At 35.0% G+C, this 18,397-nt stretch overlaps 1 protein-coding gene across 2 annotated transcripts in view; it reads left to right on the forward strand.

Annotated features, from left to right (window-relative positions):
- galnt18a (UDP-N-acetyl-alpha-D-galactosamine:polypeptide N-acetylgalactosaminyltransferase 18a) overlaps positions 1–18,397 on the forward strand; it is an 88,953-nt gene that overhangs the window by 54,258 nt on the left and 16,298 nt on the right. For both annotated transcript variants that reach the window (XM_048158728.1, XM_048158727.1), the window contains 4 exons: positions 2,691–2,888; positions 6,134–6,248; positions 12,826–13,011; positions 16,296–16,433. In XM_048158728.1, coding sequence (XP_048014685.1) covers positions 2,691–2,888; positions 6,134–6,248; positions 12,826–13,011; positions 16,296–16,433 — 637 coding nt within the window. The remainder of the gene's footprint in view (positions 1–2,690; positions 2,889–6,133; positions 6,249–12,825; positions 13,012–16,295; positions 16,434–18,397) is intronic.

Consider the following 18,397-nt stretch of genomic DNA (forward strand, 5'->3'; position numbering starts at 1 on the left):
CGCATACATAATTTTTGCTGTGAAAGTATTAAATATTTCAATTCAAATGAATCAATGCAGGGTTTTTCCTGGGTCAAAAATGGTCTTTGGTGGTGACAGACATGGTCATCCACACAAACAGTAAAAAGTGCCCTACCCACGTGATCTGCGAGCCCGATACTGACAATAAAGTACCCGTCACTCTCACTGTAATTCTTTCTTGCCCTCTTTGCAAAAAAAAAAAAAAAAAGTGATTTTATAGCTTTGTAAGAGAAGATGCTTTTTTGCTAAACCTGAAAAGTATTAAAAAGTAGCATTTAGAAGTTATATTAACTAATAATATAATTTTCTACCATATACAATTGAATGCACCTAGCTAACAAAAACTTGCTTTGTTCTGGTTTCACCTTACTCCAGTCTAATCTAACTGATTTTATAGGTAGGCCTAATTTACTACACATTGTCATTTAAATAACCTGAAAATATTGTGGATTATTAAGGCTAATTTTACTAACCACTCTTGCTAAATGGGGTAAGCACACTTATGTTCTCATTTCAGAGTTGTTCGAGTAAATGATTCATTATAGACCGTGTGGACAGATCAGCTGTTGTCATGATTCATTAAAATGAATCTGTTCAAATGAGTCATTAGGTCGCGAATCGGACATTAGCGGACGTTGATGCGTTGCGTGCGAATCGCGACTGTTATTAGGACATTGCAAAATATTTGTCAACACAGAAAACACTTCACCACTGGATAGGATTTTCTTTTTGTTTACTGAAAGTGTGGTTTATGTCAGCTGCACGTGCAGGGCGCCTGTCATTCTCCGAATACGCCTCGTGAAACATGGATTCGGTCTTGCGAACTTTTAGCATTGTGTCAGTTGATTTAGATTATTATGTGTGAGGTAGAGAGAGTGCAAAGACGGTGCTTACTTTCTCGTGCGCACGAGGGAGGAGCTCTGCTCGTTCTGTCCGTCAGCGCAGCAGTCGTCTCCCTCCTTCATTTTACAGTCGAATGGTGGCTAGAACGGCTCCAGGTTCAAAGGTCAATACGGAATGGATTAATCTGCGTTTTTTTTTTTAACGCATTATTTTTTCTCAGATTAATTAATCGAAATTAACACGTTATTTTGACAGCCCTAATATTAAATATATATAAGATAATTTATTATCTTATACACTGTATATATATATAATTATTTTATCTTTAGGTTGTTGGTTAAAATTTTACAATTGTAAACTTGTAAACAATTTTGTCTTGGGTTATAGATCAGGTGTAATTTTAACACTGCTTATGAAATAAAAGTAGTATGACTGAATTGAAAGATTTGATTTTTAAAGTAAGTAAATGAACATTTCCTTATATTGTACAAAACTTTTATCTGCTGATAATGGATTTAATAAAGAAAAAACATGAGCAAACACACTATTACTTATATTATGATCAAATTTTTCTTTAATGACACTGTTGGCACATATTAATTTTTATTATACCAAATGACGGCAGGTAGATTTGTAATAGGATGTGGGTTATGAACGAAAATGCTAAACATAATCATAATCAGTGTAAATTATTCATAAAACTATTCTTATGGAAATTTCCGCATTGAATTGAACAAGACAATATATGTAACAATGGTTTCAGGAACAATTTACACTGAACAATTTGCATGTGTTTCATGTCCAGTTTTCTGTTACAGCCTATTTGTACCCAGTCTGATATGACTAAACAGCATAAAAGTACAAAATATTCATAAAGCTTTCAACAAAACTATTTGCACAGAGTTTTCTGAAAATGCAATTCTCTGTTTGGCATTCAAACAAATAGAAAATCAATCTTCCAAATAAAAACTATTACCGCAAAGAAGCTCATAGGCATGCATTGTTTCATTTAAAATCTAGTCGTTCTGTCATTTTCATGCTGAGAATTCAGATTTGGTGTGAATAGTCCTTCTGCGTAATGTTGTTTTTGATCATTGTTTGTATAGAGTGTTGTAACTTCATTGCTCTTTTGACCCCAAATACGAGTGAATTCAAATACTTGCTTGCTTAATAAATCAAAGTGTAACTGTTAAAATGTAGATGGAGGCCCAGCTGTATATGTGGATGGAAATGCTGTTCTTCAGGTGTGGTGTGAGTTCCCTGTGGGTGTGAGGGCAGGAATATGAGCAGAAGTGCCTGTCTACTGCAATTACTGTGCTAGGCACAGCTGTCAACTTGCATACCTGTTAATTATTCTCAGTGCAACATGTCGAAAAAACACCTCTTAAAGGGCTTGGATAGCGTCCAAAGTGTATCTTATGGAGATTCATGCTGTGTTCTTTCAGTTCATGGATGCATCTGTAAATTTCTCTGGGGTTCGGTATGGTTTTTACAGAGTGGATAGTACAGCTTTTAGCTTGCCTGAGGCTATATTTAGAGGTCAAATGCAGCGCTAATGCCTGTCTTTGCAACTTTTGAGATGCTCTTTTAAAATACCGTTATCTACACCAATGACATTTTAAGTTTTAGATCGAAAGGTTCTGAGAAGCCATTGCCTGCCAAAGTGAAAACTACAATCAGCTTTAATAATCAAGTGTGAAATCACACTTGCAGTGGCATGGATGGAAGGAACTGCATTAAACATATTCTGGGATTTCGAAACTTTAGATCCATCCAAAACCTACTGCCCATGAACTTAAAGCATGTTCTATTTCTGTTGATCTAAGGGCTGAACCAATCCTTCACAGAATCAAAGAGGACAGAACCCGGGTCATCTCGCCATCGTTCGACAACATCAAATTCGACACGTTTGAGATCGAAGAGTATCCGCTCTCAGCTCAAGGGTTCGACTGGGAACTTTGGTGTCGCTATCTAAACCCTCCCAAATCCTGGTGGACACAGAAGAATCAAACTGCACCAATCAGGTATTCATGCAAGATATAATCAGTTTCAGATTAATGGTTCTACAAAGACAGGTTCTGAAGTGTCTATAACTTTTTATTTTAAGACATGACTTCAAACTAAAAAATCATTTAATCACTCATGGTTAGGGATGTGCAACGATTAATCGCGATTAATCGTTTGCAAAATAAAAGTCTGTGTTTACGTAATATATGTGTGTGTTCTGTGTATAATAATTATGTATATATAAATACACACACATACATGTATAAATTTAAGAAATATATGCATGTTTAAATAAATATATATATTTATATATATTTTATATTACATATAAATATAAATATTTTATAAATAAATCTAACATTTTTCTTAAATATATACATGTATGTGTCTGTATTTATATATACATAATTATTATACACAGAACACACACATATATTACGTAAACACAGACTTTTATTTTGCAAACGATTAATCGCGATTAATTGTTGCACATCCCTACTCATGGTTCAGTTAGGGAGTCAGTTGTGTCCGATTCAGTGGATGAGTGAATCTGATTCAAACTCTTAAGTAAGTTCAACATTGAGGGTACGTTTACACAACAACGATGTAAAAAACTGCATGCCAAGTCAGTAGATGGCGATGTCACTTTTTAAAGAAAGACTACACGCCTGAGCACATACCAATTATTTTCATAGACTGTAAAAAAAGATGGACGATGCACCTTCACTCTCTTGCATTGTAGAAAAGTAAAGCCGGCAATGTCCTAATATGGTGCTGACATCCTGCGCTGATTCGTTTTCGAAAACGACCACAACGCAAAAAAAGTTTTCTGTTTTTATTTGAAAATGGTGTCATGTAAACAGCCCCTGATTCATGAACCCTTTTGACTGACTCACTTAAAAAAGAACCAGTTCTTAAGAATCATTTGACAGGAAATTGGACATTTCGTGATGCGTTTGTTGCTGTGTGCAGGAAACTCTGGGCGAAATCTAAACCAACTTAGGAAGTAACTAATGCCATATTGCAAAATGATACCTGACAAAACAGCAAAATTCAGAAGAGAAGAAATATTGTATTCTAGATTTGGACAGACATGATGAAATAATACGCAATTATTATAATAACACTAATTATTTCTCATTAACAAAATATTAACAGATAAATGGAAACATGTATAAATGAAATCCACATCCAAAAAAATATTATACAGAAAGAATAAAACTTTAAAACAATATCAAAACAGGAAGAGAATAGACTTTTAGACTATTATTAGAAATAGGAGTGAAACTAAATGAAATAAGGTTTTTACATTTTTACAAAATACACAATTAACTAATAGAATTTAGCATAAAAAATTGCAGCAATAGACTAGTAAGTAGCAGTATGCGCCTTTTTACGTTAATAAAACGAAGCCAAGAAACTAAACCACATCCAGACTGAATAGTAAGTTATAGTAAGTTATTCTCACAAATGTGTACTTTTTTCACATTTTTTTAAAATCACTCTCCTTGTGCTCTTAAAGTCCGCCTGTAATCAATAATATTATCCTTTCAAACTCATCTTTGATCACCAAAATGACATATTTAAGCATTTTTTCTTGTGAAAAAAAAAATTCATGCCTTAAAATAGCTTGAATGTAACTCTACACCCTTGCTTCATTTAGTATACACGGATCTAAAAATATGCTAATTAGCCCCGCCTCCACTTGCTCACACCAGCTCAGAGATCCACTCGGTCAACTTACTGAGGTAAACGCTGCACAATGTTATCGCTTTTTACGACGTCGGACACATAACGGTAATTAATATGATTAGTCGTTTGCTTGACTATGTTATCAAACAGCTAATAATGCATTGCTAATGTTACATGATTCCCTTGCTTCAGAGCGTTTATAGTTAATGATATGTTAAAGGTGCAATATGTAAGATTTTCTGTCCGCTAGAGGTCACTAGAGGCCTGTTCAAAACAAAGGCGTAGCTTGATGACGCCAAGTTTGAGCCCAGAATCTTGGGACATGTGGCCTTCACCTCACAGCCGGTGGAAACCAATTGGGATAGGACCAAGCTCTGAAGCAGAGCAGGACTAAGTGTTGTGGGAGCTGAACGAGGCCGCTGGAGCGATTGCGCAACACATGCCGTGAGCAGCAGAACTTTTATTATGACACAGTCGCCGGCGCAGCTTCCGTTTTTCCAGTCATGAGTATGAGGTAACACAGCTCTGTTTATCATATTAGATACATTAGAGAGTGTTGAAAATGATGTTATAACGTTTCTCTGTGCGTTCGCTCGGCGGCTGCTGTGAGACACTGTTACACACTGCAGTAAGATAGATCGATTTTAGAATATCATATTAAATGCTGGATGGCTTGTGTTGATAAATGGCAATCAATTTTAAAAACGTATTGTATGATGGAGAAAATGCTGTATAACTGTTAGTAAAAACAAAGCTGCGTATGATTATGCTATGTTAGCTACTTCACAAAATAGTGTTTTTCTCTAAGGCATGGTAAAGTATGGTACTCACAAAAATAAAGAAAATTAGATTTAAACAATAAGAATAAACGTGTTGAGCTATATAACAAAAATTCATTTTCTGTCTATAAATATATCAAAACAGTTGTTCCCTTGTCTATTAAAACATGTAAATATTAAAGCGTCTTTGGTGTTTCCATGGTTTCTACAAAATAAAACCGGAAACCAAGCGGTATGACGCAATTGACAGGCGACTCCTCACACGTCCCGGAGGCTTGGTTAAAATTGTAATTTTCTCACAATTTACAAATAGTTGGAAACATTTGGGATATTGTAAGTACTCAAGTGAACAAAATAAATAACACTGGCCTAGTGGTTTTTGGATATTTTACTGCAAAATTCTTACATATTGCACCTTTAAAGTCCGCCAGTACATTGACGTGATTGGTTACAAGGTAGTTTGTGATGTAAGAAACACCAGTGATTTTGAAATTATCTTTAGATCACTGGAGTTTTAAAGAGAAAATACTCAGCAATAGTGCTGACTTTGCACATGGTTTGTCTTAAAGCATATTAAAAACACCACATTGACATATAAACAGCATTAAAAACTTGATTTTCACCACTGGGGGACTTTAACAACTTGTTTCCTGTGTTAAATGGTGACTCGAGAAATTGGATCAGACAATTTTCACTGCCAATTCTTAATGACTGTATCCTTAAAGTAGTAAAATATGTTTTCATAAGTCATTTGAGTGCATGGTTGCCATGTGAATCTCCTCTCTTTACAGGAGTCCTGCTCTAATCGGTTGCTTTGTAGTGGATAGGGAGTATTTTGAGGAGATTGGTCTGCTGGATGAAGGGATGGAAGTTTATGGAGGGGAAAACGTGGAGCTGGGGATCAGGGTAAGAGCTATTCAGACTGCCTATGAGAGTTTTGAAAGTACAGCAGGAGACAGGATGTCTGGAGCTTGAGTAGACAAGTAGACGCATGCCAATGAATAATGCTGTTTCATTTGATGAAAAGATGCTTTATACAGGTTATTCTTTGAGGGCAGACGGATATGTGGAGGTTTGCAGCCTCTGGTTACAGATAGACCTGTGTGTGTGTGTGTGTGTGTGTGTGTGTGTGTGTGTGTGTGTGTGTGTGTGTGTGTGTGTGTGTGTGTGTGTGTGTATAAAATCAAAAATGTTTTTTCCAACATTGTGCAGCCCTAGTGTGTATCATCACACAATTAAAGTGGAGCTCTCTGCAGCTTGCTAATGATAACCTGCCAAACAGACGTTTCGCTTCAAACCGGCAGGGTCCTAACCTCTCAGTATTACAAATGTATAGAGCCCCATCGAGACCTCTGCCGTCTCCCATCAGACCCAGCAGCACTGTAATTAGCCTCCGCAACCAGAATCCAAGCCCAGGCTGTGAATGGAGCTCACCAGCGGACACACAGCGACTTGCTCTTACTGTGATTTGGCCTAGCAAAGTTGCAATCACTCCACGCGGGGTGCACCTTGACAATACAGAGCGGATCAAACCCCCCATTACACTCACAGACATCTATTGTGATTTTGGTTTCATCACTAAGGGCTTCAATGAGGAGAGAGCAAATGGAAATGTCTCAGGAAGTGGCAGGCACCATGTGTGCGGCGGGATTCGGATAATGGCCCTCAACATCTGTTCATACAGCTGTGTTTCTACAGCTTAATTCCTCACTCTCATCTTCTGAGCTCCTTTGTGCCTCCGAATCTCCAAACGCAACATTGCATAAATGTTGCAAACCTGCAGATATTCCCAAAAAAAGGAGGAAAATAAATTGAAAAGTTTGTCCATCTTTCTGTAGCAGGTTTTTGGAGGTCTGTACTATCTTAGGAATGATATTGAGGAATGATATTCATTGTCATTCAGTTGCGTTTTTAGTCTATTTAGATTGCAAAAAATCATTTTACATCAATATATTTGTCTTGTTTTATAGCGAATATACTATTTAGGTATTGTATGCATACATTTAGCATACATTACTAGTGTTTTGGTGAACAATTTATCCATTAAAGTCAATGCACAAAAACAAAAAAATTCTTCATAATCTTTAATCAAAATCTGAAAATGTACTTCCCCTCTAGAATGGAATCTTCTCTGATGATGCAAAGACTGTAGATATAGAAAGACGGTTCACTCCTATTAGTTATGAATGGGAGAAACTGCAACACGCAATATGGCGGAACCCAATTCCAAAAAAGTTGGGACACTGTACAAATTGTGAATAAAAAAGGAATGCAGTAATTTACAAATCTCATAAATGTATATTTTATTCACAATAGAATATAGATAACATATCAAATGTTGAAAGTCAGACATTTTGAAATGTCATGCCAAATATTGGCTCATTTTGGATTTCATGAGAGCTACACATTCCAAAAAGGTTGGGACAGGTAGCAGTAAGAGGCCGGAAAAGTTAAATGTACATATAAGGAACAGCTGGAGGACCTGTTTGGAACTTAAAAAAAGAGCCTCTTAGAGTGGCAGTGTCTCTCAGAAGTCAAGATGGGCAGAGGATCACCAATTCCCTCAATGCTGCGGCGAAAAGTAGTGGAGCAATATCAGAAAGGAGTTTCTCAGAGAAAAATTGCAAAGAGTTTGAAGTTATCATCATCTACAGTGCATAATATCATCCAAAGTTTCAGAGAATCTGGAACAATCTCTGTGCGTAAGGGTCAAGGCCGGAAAACCATACTGGATGCCCGTGATCTTCCGGCCCTTAGACGGCACTGCATCACATACAGGAATGCTACTGTAATGGAAATCACAACATGGGCTCAGGAATACTTCCAGAAAACATTGTCGGTGAACACAATCCACTGTGCTATTCACCGTTGCCAGCTAAAACTCTGTAGGTCAAAAAAGAAGCCATATCTAAACATGATCCAGAAGCGCAGGCGTTTTCTCTGGGCAAAGGCTCATTTAAAATTGACTGTGGCAAAGTGGAAAACTGTTCTGTGGTCAGACAAATCAAAATTTGAAGTTCTTTTTGGAAAACTGGGACGCCATGTCATCTGGACTAAAGAGGACAAGGACAACCCATGAGTGCGTGTGGCATGGGCAGTTTACACATCTAGAAAGGCACCATAAATGCTGAAAGGTATATCCAAGTTCTAGAACAACATATGCTCCCATCCAGACGTTGTCTCTTTCAGGGAAGACCTTGCATTTTCCAACATGACAATGCCAGACCACATACTGCATCAGTTACAACATCATGGCTGCGTAGAAGAAGGATCCGGGTACTGAAATGGCCAGCCTGCAGTCCAGATCTTTCACCCATAGAAAACATTTGGCGCATCATAAAGAGGAAGATGTGACAAAGAAGACCTAAGACAGTTGAGCAACTAGAAGCCTGTATTAGACAAGAATGGGACAACATTCCTATTCCTAAACTTGAGCAACTTGTCTCCTCAGTCCCCAGACGTTTGCAGACTGTTATAAAAAGAAGAGGGGATGCCACACAGTGGTAAACATGGCCTTGTCCCAACTTTTTTGAGATGTGTTGATGCCATGAAATTTAAAATCAACTTCTTTTTCCCTTAAAATGATACATTTTCTCAGTTGAAACATTTGATATGTCATCTATGTTGTATTCTGAATGAAATATTGAAATTTGAAACTTCCACATCATTGCATTCTGTTTTTATTCACAATTTTTACAGTGTCCCAACTTTTTTGGAATCGGGTTTGTAAGTAAAAGAGCCAATCGCTGATTGATAAAGTCATTGCGTCACTACAACTGCTGTGAGAAGCTCCGGTTCCCATAGAAACCTGAGGCTCGCACTTAGGACTGCACATGCACATTGGCTCGTCTAGCCTGAAAAATAAATTTTTTAACGATATTTGAGCATAAGAAACAACATTTATGGGACAGTTCATGTCAGATTTTGTTGCTGATTTGAAATATGTTATTTAATTGTGAGTTCGCCAAGCAGGTTTTAAGATTTCAGGATTCCCCCATTGGATGCTCGAAATAGCTGTCCGGAGGTGTTGCAAATATGGCCGCAGAGTGAACAGACTTTCCTTGAAAGGGACTTTGGATGACGTCAGTTTGTCGGCTGATTGTAAACTTGCGCTCAGATCTGCCTCCATTTCTGAATGGAACGCCTACTTTTCTAGATCCAGCCAATTCAGAGTGGAAAAAAACAAGCAACGCAATCTATTTTTCTCACTCGGAAATACATCACTAATTAAATTAAATATTATTTCTTAGATGTTTAGATATTTTGCAACAAATAAAAAAACAAAACAAAATTTTTATTTTTTAAATGTGGGATTTGTGTTTATAAAAGTAAAATAAAAGTTACCTTAAATACTATGATAATGATTAAGAATATTATGATTCTTAAGATGAAGATGTTACCTCTATTGTAATGAAACAATATTCTATACTGCAGTTATTTTTTTGCAGATATTTGGATTTGACAGTTTTCTGGGATTGCACTCTGTCAATCAAACTCCCGCTGGAGGGATTGAAGCAAAAGAAAATTTCCAGTTTTGCTGACCCTCATTGACATTGTGTTGACTGGAGTTATTTTACGCTTTGGAAGAGGGAACACGCTCAATGAAAGGTCAACGCATCTGTGCTCTTCTATTCTTAGCCCTCACTAAAGGGCTCTGTTTATCAGTGATGGAGAATGAATACTGACTTTGATCGGATGTCAGCACAGTTTTTTTTAAATCTGTTGCCACAGCATGTCAGTTTTGTTCCAGGTAAAGAGTAATGACTTTGTCAATAATGTCTTTTGGGTGACATGCTTATTGGTAGTTAATTCAGTCAAGGTAGGGGAGCGTTGAACACATAGGAGGTAATTTCATTATTCATGCATAATGGCAAGTGTGACCCTGGACCACAAAACCAGTTTTTTTCGCACGGGTATATTTGTAGCAATAGCCAACAATACATTGTATGGGTCAAAATTATATTATATTTTTCTTTTATGCCAAAAATCATTAGGATATTAAGGTAAAGATCATGTTGATATATTTCCTACCGTAAATATATCAAAAAAATTTTTTTGTGAGTGGATATGCTTTGCTAAGGACTTCATTTGGACAACTTTAAAGGCAATTTTCTCAATATTTAGATTTTTTTTGCACTCTCAGATTCCAGATTTTCAAATAGTTGTATCTCAGCCTAATATTGTCCTATTCTAACAATTAATGGAAAGCTTATTTATTCAGCTTTCAGATGATGTATCTCAATTTCAAAAAATTGCCCCTTATGACTGGCTTTGTGGTCCAGGGTCACAAATATGCAACAAAAAATATTTTCTTAATCAATATTTTTGTCTTTAAAATAAAAATAAATAAATAATAATAATCTCAATGTCCTTACAAAATAAATGTAAGATTATTATTATTATTATTATATTAATAATATATTATTTTTTCAGAGAATATATCATGAAATAACATTTTTTACCCAGTGCTGATAAAGATTATTATTACTACTATCACTATTATTATTATTCTTATTAATAATATATTATTTTTTCAGAGAATATATCATGAAATAACTTTTCGCCCAGTGTTGATAATGATTATTATTAATACTATTATTATTATTATTATATTAATAACATATTATTTTTTCAGAGAATATATCATGAAAAAACTGTTTTCACCCAGTGTTGATGATAATTATTATTACTATTATTATTGTTATTATTTTATTTAAACAACAACATTATTATACAATTGATTTCAGAAAATATATAATTAAATAAGTTTTTTTAACCCAGTGCTGATTTTATTATTATTATTATATTGATAATATAATATCTTTTCCAAGAAATTATCGACATTTTTTTTTTTCACCCAGTATTTTTTATTATTTTTGAGTATTATTATTATTACTATATTTTTAGTCTAAAACAAGAATAAAACAATAATATTTTATTCACATTTTAGCTTTCACATATATATATTTTTTAAATGTGTGAGGTTTAAATTAAATCAAAACAATGAATGACAATGAATTTATTTTGTCTAGATATTTTTGCAACTAATAAAAAAAAAAGCAAAAAAAAAAAAACAGATTTTTTTTTTTAGTATTTTTTTTTTTTTTTTTTTTTGCACTTTAGTTCACTCTCTGTGGTATTTTTTTGGAAAGATACCAAGTCTTAAATGTCTCCCAGACAATATAAAGCCGGTTTGATTCTCATTTCATGCTTGCAAAATTTGCCTCTGTGCGACAGATTACGGTCTGAATATCTCTGTCTGCAGCAGGTATTGTATGCAAATGTGAGAAATTATTTTTTTAATGCTTCAGGAGAACAGACGGCTCAGTCATGGATCATTGGGATTGTTGTCAGTGATTATGCATATGAATCATTCTCCTGGCAAATAGGAACAATACACATCTGTCCACTTCCTGTTGAATCCCGCCCAACGAGTCTTAGCATTAAAAGCCTGCTAAACAAGAGGATCAGAGCAAATGTGATACCCCCCCCATATGGCAGCAGGGTCTCTTGAAAAACCAACTTTTTGTTTGATGCAAATTTGATGCATTTAAATATACACAACACGTGTTCAAATAACCTGTTGCACTGAAACGACCCTGACATATGTTCCAGCCAGATGTTGCACCAAACCAGGCCTGAATGAAAGTCTTTGGGTGTGAATGAAGTGCAACACGCTGGCATGTGGCCTATATAATCCCGAGTGAAGATTTACTGGAGAGATGTACAAAGCAAAGAGAGATACTCCCTGTTTAAAAGCTCTGCATGAGTGCAGTAGGTGGAAAAAAACAGGGAATCAAACCAACAAGCATAAATAAGCCGCCACTCTCCATTTTGAGCTGCATAACGTGCACTAATTGAGGGTAAATCATTGAACAAATGTGTATTATATGAAAGCACTCCAGGAAAACGGCAGCGTTTTTTGTTTTTTCTCCCATCTTTACTGACACAACAGGCTGTGACTGCACTGTTAAATTGCTCAATGTCAGTCAGGGAAACATGTTGAATTATAGCAAATTAAATGGTCTGTTTGAGCTTTCAAATAAGTCCTTTTGATATTCTTCTTGTCATGTGGTAAAAAGCCCCTATATTGTTTTGTAAATGCAGTTTGGGAAGTTTGAACAAAGAGCTCCGCTGTGTGGAAAATGAAATGAGTAACCTTTAGATGATAATTGTAGGAAATGAGCGTCCTTGATTTGAAGTGTATTGTTTAGCTTATTTTTTTCCACAAACCCTTTTTAAATGTTCTAATGACATACAAAAGTGCTTTTTGTTCCTTGTGAAGTTTGATTTATGTGGGTTTTTTTCAGTAATTTGGTTTATTCTGCTAAATGGACTCATATACTCCCTAATGAATCATAAGAACCTAGTGTATTTGTTTTTGTAGACTGCCTAATGGATGTTATAGGGCATTTTAGAAAGCTAATTTTTCTTCGTTCTTGTGAAAATTCAAAACACGAGACATTCGTGTGTGTGTAATCAGGTATGGCTGTGTGGAGGAAGTGTGGAGGTCATGCCCTGTTCCAGAATAGCTCATATTGAGCGCGCCCACAAGCCCTACACTGAGGACCTGGCAACTCACGTACGCAGGAACGCTCTGAGAGTGGCCGAGGTGTGGATGGACGAGTTCAAGAGCCACGTTTACATGGCCTGGAACGTTCCACAACAGGTACTAAACCTCTCACTCGCTGTTTATATGAATAGTTGCAGCTTGCAGATTGAAATTTGGGATTTAGAATAAACTGGTCAAATAAATATGAAATAAATTAAGGCCCCGTTTACACTAGTTCTTTTTCGTTTTAAAAAGCATAACGTTTGCTACTGTTACGCCTGTCATTTACACTATTCCGGCATTTTCGACCCTCAAACACAGAGACTTAGACCCAGTTTTAGTTTGAAAACGCTGGGGTTGTGTTTCAGTGTAAACAGACCAAAATGGAGACTTTTGGCTTTTTTGTAATTTTTAGCAGCCATTGTGCAGTTAAACTGCATTTTTCAATACTGCAGCTGCCTACATGCGCAAGAGACAACTGTTTACACTTGTACGCGCATGAACGGTCATGTGACATACGTTTTTGGCCGTCTAGTGTAAACGGAGACCATTTCTGAAATGCTGTGGAAACACCACTGTAAATGAGGATCGTTTGCATTTTAAAACACTGTTTTGGAGTGATTGGGGGTTAGGTGTCTTGCTCAAGGGCATCTCAGTCATTTCCTGCCGGTATTGAGAATCGAACCCGTAACCTTTTGGGCTACTAGTCTAACTCTCAATCCTTTAGACTAGAGGTGTAACGATTCACTCGTTTTCTCGATGCATTGATTACAAATCCTGACGATGAATATGCATCGATCTTGGAACATGTTTTTTGAATCGTGAATCGTTTATGTCGGTCGATAATCGATGTAAAATGCAAAGAATTGGATTAATCGCGATTGTATAGTGATTCAGTGCTTTAAAATATATAAACATTAAATTACTACATGCGCGAATTGATGGAGACGTTGTGCACCATCATTCGCCCTCACAGCTCTCCTTCACAGACACGCGCGGCTGCACTTTACCGCCTTTTTCACTGGATTGCGCTCGCGCTCAGTCCGTACCATAGGGTCCGTAGCCCACGTTTGAGCTCTCCTCAGGACGGCCACTGCTGTTCACATGAACAGATGACAGTTCTCTATTAAGACAGCAATAGTCCTGAGTCAAACTGCTCAAGCCATTGATAAAGCTGCCAAGTCATTGCTGTTGAAATAAAACGCTTTTATTGCGTGGAAAAGTCGGAAGTGGTTCATTGACATTACCTGAGCAGTTTCAAGGCGCGCATTTATTGCATGGACGGAGCAAACACATAATGTAAGTGTCTAAATGCATACGCACAGTTCAATGAATGATAAATGAAATTAGGAATTTAATGTCATTAAACTGAATGTGCGAGGAAACTGTTGAAATAACTACAACATTAACAACACTGACATAAGAGCGCGCGGTTTATCAATCAGATGCGCGTTAAAGTTGCGTTCGTTACTATAGCAACAGTAGAAACCCTGCGCGTTTTCTTTCAGAATCACCATAAGGAAAATGTTCCATATAAAGAGAACAAAGATGGCTTTTATAACTATTCCGTGAAGAAAAGTTAGTTTAAGATTAGTTGGGAAAGTGCATGATAGTCTCTCCATGTAAGCATTAGTAATTTTAATGTACCTGGAACAGTTTAATAAGGTTGTGTAGCCTTTAACACGGTCCTCCACTATATTTAACATGAACTAGGCCTAAAAATACTTTTAAAGTCCTTTTAAAGTTTTGGCTTATATAAATTTCAAATGCCAATTTTTATAGGCTGTTAAAATAAAGTTATGTAGCATCATTGAGAACTAACATGAACTAACATTAAGAATGGACAAAAGTTTTTTTTGTTTGTTTGTTTGTTTTTGCCCTTACTCTCTGACCTCCTGAAGGCCGCTGTGTAATTCACACCCTGACTAAGACACGTTGAGGGAAGCATTTCAATATCCCTATAAATGCATATTAAAATGCAGAATCGAATCGAATTAATTGAATCGCATCGAATTTTAATGTGAATCGTCTCGAATCGAATCGTTCTGAATTTGCAAAAATCGTTCTTGAATCGAATCGAACACCTATGAATCGTGAATCGAATTGAATCGCTGTCTACCCAAAGATTCACAGCCCTACTTTAGACCACAACTGTCAACTCCTTCACAGTCATATTTCATATATTCTTTTCGCTCAAATTGTAATGCTGATCATTTGTAATAAAAAACAATAAATAAAACACACAACTGTAAGTTTAGGGTCAGTATGATTTAAAAAAAAAAAAAAAAAGAAATCTCATGCTTACAAAGGCTGCATTAATAAAACTGAATTTTCGGCATCATTTCTCCAGTCTTTAGTGTTAGTGTAGAAACCGATATGCACTTTTTCAGGATTATTTGATGAATTCAAATTTCTCATGAATAGAATTTATTTTAAATACAAATCTTTTGTAACATTATAGTCTTTAGTGTCACTTTTATTAATTAAATGCATCCTTGATAATAATATTGTTAATTGATATTAATATTAATTAGTGCTTTCAAATCGAGTAAAGGTGATTAATTGTATCTAACATTAAGGTTTGTGTGTATATATATATATATATATATATATATATATATATATATATATATATATATATATATATAATGTATGTATGTATGTATGTGTGTGTATGTACTTTTATGTTAGATGCGATTAATCACAATTAATCGATTTGACAGCACTAGTATTTATTAAAAGTAAAAAATCTTCTGACCCCAAACTTGTGAATAGTAGTGTATAAATTATATTAGAAAAATGCAGGATAGAAGCATTTCCACTTGAAGTCTCCGATTTTTGGACACTACCGTATATTAATATGCTAAATTGCTTAGCAACAAAATGTTATTATCCATTTGACATTGTTTTTATCATATTTCAGTTGTCACTGTTTTATAAAAAGAAAAAGCTTACCATGGTTAAAGGGGATTATTTAGGCACTCTGCGTCATGTTGCTCCTAACAACACACACACACACACACACACACATTTTCTGTAACACACGGCCTTGAGTGGCTTATATCACTACATGAATGTGATGGAAGTTAAAGGATACATGCTGGTTTGTCATTTTGAGTTAAGATGTAATGGGTTGAGATGTAATGACCATGACTAATTAAAGCTACAGTAGCCGTAAAGGCTCTTTAATGACCTCTCACTTTTGAGCTGTACATGACACATTGACATGCAGCTGCATATAGAATCACTTCACTTGAAGTCAGTGTAAGTGTCTGAATCTGAAGGGCTGAGATAGATGTACAATGACACATAAGAGCTTTCATGTTCTAGCAGCCATTTGATTTTGAACTCTATGAATTAATTCTTGTATGTTTATAATTCTTGTGTTTGTGTGTGTGCAGGACTCAGGGATCGATATTGGTGATATCAGAGAAAGAAAAGCTCTCAGAGAGAGACTCCACTGTCAACCCTTCAGCTGGTTCCTGAAGAATATTTATTCTGAGATGAGAACCTACACAGACACCATCGCTTATGGTGTAGTGAGTATCCACTTCTTGTCTAATAGCAGCCATCGCTACAAAATCTACAAATAGGTGCTATTTGTGTATTACACCCCTTACCTAATGAACAAAAGATGGCAAATGATAATGTGATAATATAGACATTTTTTCTAAACACATCAACAAAAAATACAATTTATTTTTTTTTTTCATTCTTTAGTATTTTAGAATGTATTCATTTAATTTTATTTCCAGCTTCTCTTTGCTGTATTAGCAAAAATGCATATTTTGATTGGATGAATGGATGGATTCAATTATTGTCATCATAATTATGGATGTATTATTATCATTATGGATGCATGATTATTATCAAGGATGCATTCAATTGATCAAAAGTGAGAGTAAAGACATTTATAGTGTTATAAAAGATATCAATTTCAAATAAATGCTGTGCTTTTAAACTTTTGTATTCATCAAAGTATCCTGGTAAAAACATATTAAACAGCACAACTGTTGATAATAATAAGAAATGTTTCTTGAGCAAATCAGCATATTAGAATGATTTCTGAAGGATCATGTGACACCGAAGACTGGAATAAAGACTGGAGCATAAGGGACGTTTTTCAAAAACATTAAAAACTCTTATTGACCCCAAACTTTTTAATGGTATATACTATAGTAGCTTGTTTCCACCACTATATAAAAAATAAATAAGCTAATTGCGACTTTTTATCTCACAATTCTGACTTTTCTTCTCAGAATTGCGTGATATAAAGTCGCAATTGTGTTATAAAGTCAGAATTGCAAAATATAAACTTGGAATTCTGACTTTTTTCTCAGAATTGCAAGTTCATATCTTGCAATTCTGACTTTATAACATGCAATTGCGAGTTATAAAGTCAGAATTGTTAGTTATGAAGTCAAAATTGTGAGATATAAACTCACAATTGCAAGTTATAATGAGAATTTGCGAGATATAAACTAAAAATTGCAAGTTATAGTCAGAATTGTGTGATATAAACTCACAATTGTGTTATAAAGTCAGAATTGCAAGATATAAACTAAAAATTGCAAGTTATAGTCAGAATTGTGTGATATAAACACGCAATTGCGAGTTATAAAGTCAGAATTGTTATTTATGAAGCCAAAATTGTGAGATATAAACTCACAATTGCAAGTTATAATGAGAATTTGCGAGATATAAACTAAAAATTGCAAGTTATAGTCAGAATTTGCGAGATATAAACTAAAAATTGTGAGTTATAGTCAGAATTGTTAGTTATGAAGTCAGAATTGGGAGAAGTAAAATCACAATTGCAAATTATAGTGAGAAATTGTGAGATATAAACTAAAAATTGCATGTTATAAAGTCAGAATTGCAAGAAATAAACTCACAATTGTGAGTTATAAAGTCAGAATTGCAAGATATAAACTAAAAATTGCACATTATAGTCAGAATTGCGTGATATAAACACACAATTGCAAGTCAGAATTGAGTTATAAAGTCAGAATTGAGTTATAAAGTCAGAATTGCAAAATATAAACTTGGAATTCTGACTTTTTTCTCAGAATTGCAAGTTCATATCTCGCAATTCTGACTTTATAACATGCAATTGCGAGTTATAAAGTCAGAATTGTTAGTTATGAAGTCAAAATTGTGAGATGTAAACTCACAATTGCAAGTTATAATGAGAATTTGCGAGATATAAACTAAAAATTGCAAGTTATAGTCAGAATTGTGTGATATAAACACGCAATTGCGAGTTATAAAGTCATAATTGTTATTTATGAAGCCAAAATTGTGAGATATAAACTCACAATTGCAAGTTATAATGAGAATTTGCGAGATATAAACTAAAAATTGCAAGTTATAGTCAGAATTGTGTGATATAAACTCACAATTGTGTTATAAAGTCAGAATTGCAAGATATAAACTAAAAATTGCAAGTTATAGTCAGAATTGCATGATATAAACATGCAATTGCGAGTTATAAAGTCAGAAT

The sequence above is a fragment of the Megalobrama amblycephala genome, linkage group LG15, assembly GCF_018812025.1.
Source record: "Megalobrama amblycephala isolate DHTTF-2021 linkage group LG15, ASM1881202v1, whole genome shotgun sequence".
NCBI classification, from domain to species: Eukaryota; Metazoa; Chordata; class Actinopteri; order Cypriniformes; family Xenocyprididae; genus Megalobrama; species Megalobrama amblycephala.